This window comes from Lucilia cuprina, chromosome 2 (assembly GCF_022045245.1).
Source record: "Lucilia cuprina isolate Lc7/37 chromosome 2, ASM2204524v1, whole genome shotgun sequence".
NCBI lineage: Eukaryota > Metazoa > Arthropoda > Insecta > Diptera > Calliphoridae > Lucilia > Lucilia cuprina.
This window is the reverse complement of record NC_060950.1, coordinates 4,329,413-4,341,520: the sequence shown is the minus strand read 5'-3', so window position 1 is coordinate 4,341,520 and position 12,108 is coordinate 4,329,413. Positions and strand designations below refer to the sequence as shown.

General features: G+C 29.9%; 1 protein-coding gene across 1 annotated transcript in view; it reads right to left on the bottom strand.

Annotated features, from left to right (window-relative positions):
- Positions 1–11,799, bottom strand: part of LOC111690737 (protein Wnt-4) — a 48,383-nt gene extending 36,584 nt beyond the window's left edge. Inside the window, exon 1 of the mRNA XM_046945216.1 lies at positions 11,011–11,799. Within this exon, the coding sequence (XP_046801172.1) occupies positions 11,011–11,627 (617 nt within the window). The 5' untranslated portion in view covers positions 11,628–11,799. The remainder of the gene's footprint in view (positions 1–11,010) is intronic.
- Between the last annotated feature and the right edge of the window lie 309 nt (positions 11,800–12,108).

Sequence of the window (12,108 nt, the reverse complement as noted above, 5' to 3'; positions counted from 1 at the left end):
TTAATAATTGCCCTTTAAGAAGGGGGGAAGTTGCGTTCATGCAAACAACTACGACGAACGAACGAACGACCTCTTCACAAAAAAAAAAAAAGAAAAACAAAAGGGGTTGGTTTCAATTTCAAATTCAAAATACAAATAGAAAATACATAATAACAATAGCAATAACAACGACAACTACAACAACAACTACATTTTAGCAACAAAAACATTAGTTTTAATTAGAGAATGAAGTTGTTGTTACTCGTAAACCAAATAGTAGTCATGGTTTAGGAAGTACAGAAAAAACTAAACACAAATACGAAGTAAAATATTGAATAAGGCTTGACGAGAAAGCAACAAACAAAATATCAATAGATGAGGAAGAAAATTTAACAAATAACAACAACTACAATAACAACAACAATATTAAACAAATAATGTAATAAACATGTTTGACAGACATACAGACGCATGTACATATGTATGTAAATGTTGGCGAAATGTTGTACCAACTCATACATACTAATCAAATAATTATGTTGCATGTAACATCATCATTATCGTCTTTGATATTTTAAAGGTAGATTTAAAAGGAGTTCTTTCGTAAGAACTGAAGTCCTGGGGCTAAATCAACGTGATCTACTGAATATCTATCCGTTAAATGATAAACTCAGATTGAGATTATGAGCCAAAGATAATCTTTCTACTTGAGAAAGTTTGACCAAAGGTGGTTGTAGGACATTAATCAATGAATATCGGACATATTCGTTTGCTATCGGGCGTCCACGATCGCATACCAACACAGAAATTTTAGTAAACTTTTAAATAGAATATCAAAGCTACGCGGATCATTAGAACAAATACCTGTTAGAATCCGCTGCAATACGAATGAACTTAAACTGGTTGACAAAAGGAACTTTTGGTTCCATATTAATCAATGTAGACTGATCACATTGAACAAAACGAGCCTTGGTTAAAAATTACACATTTATCTACCTAACCTAAATGGTAACAACGAAATGAATAAATATTCACATACATATGTGTAGACCCAAATATCTGGAGAAGGGATGTTATTCCAGATTGAATAATTCTAGAGAACTTCAGGTAATTGGGTTTCTTAACATCGAACGTAAAACTTTCACTTCCATAAAAGGAGTGCGCAGCAGTCCCGATAGCGACCTTTTTCTTGGAATCGATTTTGCTATAAAAATTCAATTTATTACCTGTATTCTAAAAAAGAGTTCGAAACATCAAATTCCCCTTCAATCACCCAATTTCCGTAAATTAAATAGATTTTTTGTTATAAAAGTTATCCTAACGCTGGACGCTGTTCTCTGGGAAACATTTTAGATTGATGCCGCTGTGTTAAAAACGTTTCTTCAAATTAAATACGGAACATTTCAAAAACAAGATGTCACAAAAATCTACTACTTTCACTCTCTGCTTAATTTAAAGCTTAGAAAGTGAAAGCTTTTAAAATTAGCTTTTTGCATCAGTTCATCTATATGTTCTAAAAAACATAAAACATATTCTATTACATAATGGGTTAATTGACTTTAAAACTTCTTAAGAACTTTTAAGTACATGTTACTATTTATTTGAGCCTCTTACTCTCATTCCCATAAGCAGCTTTTAACAAAAAAATAATAACAAAATAAGACAAAAAAATATATACAAACACTAAAGAAAAATCAATTATTTAAAAGCTCTGCATAGACAACCAAACATCATCAATAAATAAGTGAATAAATAAAATGAAAAAGAATGGTTTTTTGCTTTTTTTAAAACCTTTTACTATTCTAAACTTCTAAAATTTCAATAGAAAGCTAATTTCTAATGTAATTGATACGCAGCAACTGATTTATTAAAAGCATACATACAAACATATCAACATACTCTTTCATTTAAGTATTTTAATTTTTGTTGCTGTTGTTGTTGATATAAAAGCTATCTTCAGGGCGAATCCTTAAAATTGTTTAAAATATTTAAACTTCAGGATTGGCTCCTTTCTTTTTTTCTTCCTTACTTTATTTACTTATTTTTAGCTTAGTTCGTTCCCCCGTTTAATGTTAATATCTTGATACTGATATTTAACAACAACAACTACAACAACAACAAGAAAACTTTATGCTTCTTGGTACCTCGTTAAATTTTATATTCCTAAGTTAAAGGCGAACAAAAAAGTCAGACTGTTTTGTGTGTACTTATGGGGATGTATGTATATATGTATGTATAGATGATGATGGCTATATGTATATATTTGTCTATTGTCTTAACATTTATAGCCAAAGTTTTTAACTTTAATAGTAAAAATACTTATCATCATCAGCTTCCAAAAAATAGAAAAAAATTACATATTTTCGTATTTGTATTTTAATTTTTTTTTTGTTCTTTATCAAAGTACTTGAACATTTCATTTTAATTCAGAAGTTCGTTTTTTTTATATTTCATACTTGCTTGTGTTTCTTTATAAAATAAATATACAAAAAGTAAAAAAAAAAATCCTAAATTGTGAAATTTGAGTTTTACAAAAATAAAAAAAAAAACTTCTTATTAGATGTGTTTCTGTTTCTTGGTTATTTTTTTCTTTGTAAATGTGTATTGTTGTGATTTTTATTAGACTTTTTTCTCCTTTGAGAAATGTTTATTTTTTCTTGTTATTTTCTTTATGTGCATAAAACTTAAAAGAAAAGAAAATTATTAAATATCTTATCATTGGAAAAAAAATACATAAATATATAAAAAATATTAAAAATATTTTAAGAAAACTTTTTTAGTTTATTTATACAAATATTACTGGCCTTTTAGTTATTTAAAAAAAATTTTTTGAAATGCCAAAGAACTTTAAACAAACATTTCTACAACAAGTCAAAATTTTGCTATCTAGCTCGGAAATAAATTATTTTGAAACCAACACAGATCGTTAAAGAAGAATATATAATATTCAATGGAGTAGTGAAGAGACTTGTTCACTGATAAGACAATATACATGTAACAAAAAACTAATCTCTTTAAATCGTATTTGTTTAGACAAGAGAGACCTTTGCTGATATCTGTTCTAGCTAACAGCTTTCCTGCTCTCACGCGTACGTAACTAAACAAAAGTAAAAGCTTTGCTTCTACCAATATCCGCTTTAACTGCTAATATCAATATAACTTTAAATTGTTATTTATTTTAACTTCTGTTTATTCGACTCACTGGTAATAATTTTAATTTGTTTATAATCGTATTTTCTGCGTAATAAGCAAAAATCCAGATTTAAAGCACAATACTTTACAAATATTATCATAATGATGATGCTTATGATGATGATTAATCAAAGCAAATGAAATTCCAGTAGTTTTTAAGATAAATAAACAATTATTTAATGTATTCATCAGATTGGTATTGTATTTTATTTATAAAAAGAATTAATAAATATTTCAGAATACATCATCATTTTACAAAAAACAAGAATTTAAGATAAAATACTCTGAAAAATGGGTCATTTTTAATCCTGCTCGAAAAGTTTGAAACATTTATCTCAAATGGTTGTTATTGCTTACCTATTGAGTCTATAGACTAGTCTGAATAATAGTATACAGTATAGTCTATAATCTAGTCTATGGCGTAGTCTAAAGTCTAATATATAGTCTAGTATAAAGTCCAGCTCATAATTCAGTCTATAGTCTAGAGTATAGTCTAATCCATTATCTAGACTACAATCTTGTATATAGTCTAGTGTACAGTCTATAGTCTAGGCTATAGTCTAGTGCTTAGTCTATAGTCTAGTCTATAGTCTAGTATATAGCCTAATCTATAGTCTAGTCTATAGTCTAGTCTATAGTCTAGTCTATAGTCTAGTCTATAGTCTAGTCTATAGTCTAGTCTATAGTCTAGTCTATAGTCTAGTCTATAGTCTAGTCTATAGTCTAGTCTATAGTCTAGTCTATAGTCTAGTCTATAGTCTAGTCCATAGTTAGTTAGTTAGTTTGAAAGGAGGATGTATACACATCAAATCCGAAGAAATACACCTAGGCCTCTATCGGGCCTGTTGTGCGCTCCTTAACCAGTGCCACGGGTGGGAATCGAACCCACCACCTCCGGTCTACCAGACTAGAACACTAACCACTAACCTACCGGAGGCCACCCTACCAGAGGCCACCTATAGTCCATAGTATAGTCTATAGTCTAGTCCATAGTATAGTCTATAGTCTAGTCTTCCCAAACAACTAAAACTTGATGATTACTAAAAAGAAATTCATATGATTCTCATTTAGTAAAGAATAATTTAAACATTAATTCACATGTAAAAAGTTAAAGATTTGCCAGATATACAAAAATATTTGCGAAATTGCAAATATTTTCTTAGTTGTTTCAATTACCGTATTGCTGCCAACACTGGTAATAATTTTAAAATCCAATCAAAATTTCTTTACAAATTATGATACCTTCGTGCCTTTAAACATATCTTCTTAACATAATAAAATGAAACTATAAATTTAATTCTATTATCTAGACAATTTTCTAAAAAATCTTTTGTAATACTCTAAAAATGTAAATTTTCCCCCTTTTGAGAATACGAGTACTAAAAAAGTACATACTCTTTTATGTTTGAAACCAAAAAAAAAGAAAAACAACATTATTTTCATTAATAGTTTTGTTATCAATATACAAAAATCTTCTTATATATTCCTGTGCAATGCCTTCGAAAGCAAAAAATACAAGAAAAGAGTTTTCGTTTCTTTTGTATTCGCCAATGTAGTTTATGTGTCTGAGGCGTGTCAATTTAAATCAAGTCAATGTCTTTTTTGTGGTATTTTGTAAAATCACAGATACTTTTACTACACACACTTAAACAAACTTAAAAGAAAAGAATTTTTAATACAATTTTTTTTGTTTTTTTTTTTTTTTTGGGGGGGGGGGGTAATGAATAATATAATAAAAACAACCTATAAAGAAAAATGTTTTAGTTAAGTAAAATGTTAATATTAATTTAAGTTCTACAAAACTATTTAATTATTTGGATCCTCTGGTTCCCCGAGTTTTTATTCATTCTTGATTTTTGTCGTTCTTGTCGCATTAGTCATGTCAACACCTTTTTTTATATGTGTGTAAAAAAACTGACTTAAATATTCTCTTTTATGAAAATGCAACTTTTGCTAATTTGTATTTAAGCTGATTAACAGTGATTAGTTTGTAATTTGCTGAGACATAATGTGTAAAATGTGTAAAAACATATGTAACTGGTTGAGTATATTACATTTGTGCGAAGTGACAGAGAGAGTGTGTTGTAGAAAAGGTCAAAAATCGTTGACAAAAGGAAAATGTAAGTATGTAATTCTATACATATGTATTTATGTAGTAATAATAAGAAAATAAAATGCAGTCATTTGTTTAAATATTATGTAAATAATTGATTAGACGGTCTAATTAATGTCTGTGTTAATTTTGCTTTAATATGAAAGAAGAACTTTTATAGAAGTAAAGAGAATTTTAAAAGTTTTTTGAAGATTTTTTCCAAAGGTTTTTTCTTGCATTTATTTAAAAAATTTGAATACTAAATCTTATCTGTTCAAATTGGTAATAACACAACCACTTAAATTTCAGTGACTACCACATACAGATCAGATCTGTAGAAATTGGGAATTACACAAACGCTAACATTTCAATGAGTACTACATACCGTCTGCATTACTTTTAAGTATTCGTATAATGACTTATAATATGATATACCTAATGTTTTCACACACACACAGAAACAAAATTTGTAAGAAACATTTTAACTCCTTATTTTAGTAGTTATTTGTAAGTGAACATTTTAGTTACTTGCCTCCAATGTAATCATTCTCTTTTTTATTTAATTCATTACTTGTCAATGAAAGTTTTTCCAGGGTATTAATGTAATTTTTAAAAGCAGACGTATTCCGTGCTGTTCTTTAAGCGACTGGCAGAACATGAGAGCATAAATTTTCATCAGGGCAATGCTCGGACACTTACTGCAATATCTTTTAAGGACTATTAAGCAAAAAGTGTTTGAGACATTTTACCCAACCCTCCTTATAGACCAGACTTTGCTTCGATCGACTAATATTGGTTTGGAACTTTGCATAAAGCTCTTTTTTGGGCCCCTGCAGAAAAGTATTTCTGCAGGGGCCCAATTACATAGAGTGCCGAATTACATAGTTAAATAATCAAATACAGGTATCTTTGCGCAGTTATAACGCCTCTAATATAAAAGGAAAAGACAGTATTTCTTCCACAAATTTTTACATAATAACTCGAAAACTAAATGAAATCGAGATAGAATAAGCTCAGATTATTCTTTTAGATAAGAATACTTTGGTCTTTGTGTTAAAAATTTGTTGGCCTGTGTTCAAGATAAAGGAAATTTTGTTCTGAACATCTTTAGATCTCTATATTAATGGGGAACATAAATTGTCAAATTTATCTTCCACCAACTTCTCAAATGTCCTCTGCCGAATGAGTATCTTTTTAATTTTAAAGATTTGGTATCCGGTAGCTAAGTAGTAAGTGTTCTAGGTTGGTAGACCGAAGTTGGTGGGTTCATAAAGCATTGTTAAAGGAGTGTACAACAAGTCCTAATACATCATTCTTTTAAAATATTAACTATGTACTTCATGTTTAGCTTTACTAAAAGTTACATTATATACCAGGCCCACTGTGCCTTTTTTACAAAAATCTGTTTTGTCTACAAGCTTAATTGTAAAAAACAAGAACATTGAAAAATCATAAAACAACAAGCAAAAGATGTATTCAACAGAACAAAAATGTTTTAGCAAGCGTTTAGTTTTATTTATTTTCTTCAGTCATTTAATCCACCAGATCATAAAAAATTATTTACAAAAATAAAAGAAAAATCGAAAAAAGCAACGTTCAATAAAAAAGAGTGGGTGGCATTTCATTCATTCTTTTACATTGTGTTTGAGTTTGTTTGTTGAATGTGTGTGGCGTTACCGGGTTTGTTGTTTGTTTGCTCGCTTGCTTGTTTTTGTATCTGTGTAGAAGATTTGTTGCAACAATGTAATGACAAATAATGATGATAATGATGGTACTACAACAAAAACTCATACAAACATTTATGTTTACCAAAGACAACAACTAGTATATGTATAACAACAAGTCTAGTACTAGTTGTCTTATTTACAAAACAGGGATGTTCTTTCTATTCAGTTTGTTATTGTGTTCTAAATCCAACAAATATGATCCATTTACATTCAAATTCCAACTAACGGAAGAGCAAAGAAAGAAACAACAAGTAATAGTTCTATATTCGGCTGTGCCGAATCTTATATACCCTTCACCATGATGTGTTTAAAGCCTTTTGTACCTTTTGAAGAACGAAAAAGTACCAAAAAGTCCCCTTGTATGGGTCCTCACTTAATCCGGGCCATACATACTTAATTACATGTTTCTAGGTTCAATATTGTAGAAATTGCAAAAAGTACCTTTTGAAGAACGAAAAAGTACCAAAAAGTCCCCTTTTATGGGTCCTCACTTAATCCGGGCCATACATACTTAATTACATGTTTCTAGGTTTAATATTGTAGAAATTGCAAAAAGTACCTTTTGAACAACGAAAAAGTCCCCTTTTATGGGTCCTCACTTAATCCGGGCCATACATACTAAATTACATGTTTCTAGGTTCAATATTGTAGAAATTGCAAAAAGTACCTTTTGAAAAACGAAAAAGTAGCAAAAACTCCCCTTGTTTGGGTCCTCACTTAATCCGGGCCATGCATACTTAATTTCATGTTTCTAGGTTCAATATTATAGAAATTTCAAAAAATACCTTTTGAAGAACGAAAAAGTACCAGAAAGTCCCCTTTTATAGGTTCTCACTTAATCCAGGCTCTACATACTTAATTTCATATTTCTAGCCAATAACAAAACATTAGTGCTGCTCTCGCTCTGCTACTCTTGCTCTGCTGCTCTTGCTTTGCTTTGCTTTTATAAACAAATTACAATAACAATATTTACCGTATTGTTATGTATTTTGTTTTTGTTTTTTGCAGTTTCTGTCTGAGCATGAATAAAAAATCTAAATTTTATATGAAATTTTCAGAGGTTGTCTCGGTTTTTTGCTCATATCTCCGTTATTTATGGACCGATTTTGCTGATTTTAAATAGCGTTCTTGCCGGTCGTATGTCTGATAGAATTATGGAAGATTCGGATCTCGCAGATATCTGGGGTCTTCTAAAAACTGATTTCAACAAACATACAGACAGACAGACAGACAGACAGACGGACAGACAGACGGACAGACAGACAGACGGACATGGCTTAATCATCTCCGCTACCTATAAGGATCCAGAATATATATACTTTATAGGGTCGGAAAATTATATTATAGAAATTACAAACGGAATGACAAACTTATATATACCCTTCTCACGAAGGTGAAGGGTATAAAAATAAAACAATATTGTACCTGTAGTTTGTCTGACTGTCAGTTGTTATTATTCAACCTGATGACTACAACAATGACAATGATGGCTGCTGCTGATGAGCATGATGACGACGACTCACTTTTATAGCCGACAATTTAATGTTGCTGCTGTTGTTGTCATTGTAAAATGTAAATTATGTGCACTTTTCGAATTAAATTTTTTTTACAATAAAAGCAACTACATACCGTCCGCCCTTTTAGATTATTGGTTTGTTCCTTTAACCAAAACAACAACAACATACCAATAATAATCATAAAAAATTTTCGCATTTTGTGGTTTTTCTTTTCGGTATATTTTTTGGTGTGTATGTGTGGGTGGGTGCCAGCCAACAGTGTTGATTTAAATTAGAGTTTTTGGTTTTGTTATGAATAATCATGGTAATAAAACTGCAACACTGACGCTGTAACCAAACGTACGTTTAAACGAACAAACGCATTAAACGTTAAAATTCCCCAAAGAAAATAAATTATTACTCTTCGCTTTCCTATTTTTCTGGTTAGACTATAACGTTTATTTTGTCCGCCACCCCCACCATCTCCTCCCCTCGAGACAATAGATAACAGATTCTGTTAATTTTGGAAAGGGGGATGGATTTGTTCTTATTTTGTTTGTGTGTGTGTTTTTTTAGTTCGTTTTATTAATGTTAAATATTCATATTGTTTTTTATTACATCAAAATTAATGCATTACAGAATATTTATTATTTTTGTTTTTGTAACGCTTTGTCTTTGTGTATGTGTGTTTGTCTCCTTTGGTGAAAGTAATAAATATATTTTGTTTTCCTTTATTTGGCAAGGGATGACAATAATTTCTATTTTGAACCACTTTTTAATATTTGAAATTATTAAAGCTTGAAGATTTAGTATTAAGATTGCGTGAAAAATTTGTGCAAATTGGTCAATTTGCACAAATAGAAAACTTACGTGTTAACATAAGTATTGCATATTCTAAAATGAAAAACTTTAAAAATTTTAAACCTTTTTAAAATTCTTCAACTTTATCGTGGTTGGAAATCTGATTCTAACTAAAAAATTAGTAAATTTCACTATTTGGTGAGAAATTTGATTTATGATACCCTTTTCATAGAATCCAAGACTTGCTTTCTTTCTTATAAAATGTGCTCCGTTAAACAAAATTTGATCTTGATTTCTTATTCTTATAATTAAAATTTTTGAAAAAATGCAAACAAATTGCCATTAATCATGAAAACTTTTCTTCCTTAAAAATCATGAGAGCGTGATTGTTGGATATTTAAAAATGACTTTGTAAACACAACAGCAACACAATCTGTCAATCAAATGTCAAAAAAATGCTGTTACTTTTTTTTGAAGTACGAAAATACAAAAAAACGAAAGATTGAAATTTATAAACATTAAGCGCAGTAAATGCACATTAATGGCCAATAAACAACTTTTGTTTAAACATTTATTTGATTGAAAACTATAAATATATGTTAAATTGAAAATTAAGTTTGAATTAATGGGAATACCGTTACAAATATTTGTAGTCATTGAAAAAATATATATTTTCCAAAGTTCTTTAGTTGGTAAGTTAGTATGAAGGAATAATGCATAAATGTACATCAAATCCTAGACCAATCAACCAACATCTAGACCTCTATCGGGTCAGTTGTACGCTACTTAATTAGTGCCTCAGGTGGGAATCGAACCCATCACCTACTGTCTAACAAAACACTAAAGTACCGGAAGCCGCAAATTTAAAAAAAATTTAATTAGTATTCGGTTTCAGACCACATTTTTATATTATACACGCCTGATGCAAATTTGACATTAAAGTGTTTATAATTTCTCAATACGACAATGTTGTCAGACAACGCAACGTTGTCAAAATTACAACAATACGTTGTCTAATTTGGAAATCTAAATTCTATACATATCTATTATCTAATTTTTAAAAAAATTGGAAAGCTCATTACTGGATTTTATCAATTTCGGTACTTTTCTATCGGTTTTTTCCCATCATAAAATATTCGTAAAATTTCAAAAAATCCGAATTTTATTCATAAAGCTTTTCCATCGCTGATTTCAGCAGTTAACTCTTATCTGTAATAAATCTTGTGTTTAGTAAAAAGAATAATAATAACAAATGTTTTGTTTATATCTCATTAATTTATGGAATGGATTTTAGAATTATTTAAGATTTGGATTGCTAAGACAACTGATTTCAACAGATTGTGGAAATTACAAAGGAGTAGAGTGTAAAAATAGTTTGAAATCTAAAGAATCGGAAAGTACGAAATTGGAACCACAACAATCGAAATATGTACATAATCGTGAGAATATTAGAACAATAGTTTGACATTTAGAGAAATTCAGGTCCGAAATGTTTCTGATAAGTACATGTTGTCATTTAAAAATGAACAATATAACTTTAAATTTTACTTAAATTTTTATACGATAGTTTGTACATGCCAGGTTTTAATTCCAATATCGAAAGTGTGAAGCAAAAATTTTGGATAAACACATATGAACCTTTATATCTCGAATAATTTAAATAAAATTTCAGTTTTTTCTATAGAGTTTTGGAAATATTGAATTAAAAATTTACTGTACTTACTAATATTGAGAACCTCCAACGGAACCAACACCTCCTTGCTGCATACCATTGCCGCCGCCGCCTCCGCCCATCATATCCATATTGCTGGAACTCAAATAAGGGGGATTATAACGGCCGCCAGAATCCGCTGAACTGCTGCCTCGATGACCAGGCACTATAATGCCCAAATTAGCCAAACCGGCCAATGCATGACCATGATGATGAACACCCGAACTCTGGCCAACACCATGTGTAGCGCCACCAGTAGCAGGATGACCCATTAAACCAGTAGAACCACTGCCTACTGCACCCAAAACACCACCAATAGCACCCATGCCACCGATATTACCATTTAGACCTGTCATACCAACGTTGCCAGATGTTTGCATAAGAGTATTTAAAAGTGAACTATTACCAGCTAATTGATTGAGATTTGTGGCCGAGGGATTTTGATTGTGTAGAGAAGGATTAGAGGGATTGGTGATAGAGCTTTGGCCGGCTACGCCTACGCCCATATTCGGTAAGCCGCCTCCATTGGTGGTTTGTGTTTGAGAGTGCATGGAGAGATCATCACAATTAATCAGTTGCAAATGCCAAATGGCCATAGAGGCCAAAGTTATAATCCATAATAAATGCATTTTGTTTTGTATTTTTTTTCTTTTGTAGTTAAAACGGGGTATTGGGCGTTTTTATGGATATTAAAGAGTTTAAATATTTATTTGTTATATTTTTAATTTTCAAAATTGTTATTTGTTTAAGTACACCTTTTGCGTTTTAGGATTAATTTTAATGGATATATTTTTTTGTATTTTTATATTTTATTAAATTATTACTACTTATTATAGGGGAAAAATTTAATTGTAAACTATTATATTTTGTAAAAAATTGGTATTTTATTTTAGTTTTAAATATATTTGAGATTTTTATTTATATTATTAAAAAAAAACTTGATTTTTGTTTAATTGAATTAATTTGTTTTGTTTGCTTTTTGGTGGCGTTTTTTTAATACTTTCTAGTTAATTAATTTGACACAATTTTTGTTAGCTTCTGATTTGTTTTTTTGTTATTTTTATCTGGTTTTAATGATCTGCCTCAACTTGTTTTTGTTGTGCAGTTTTT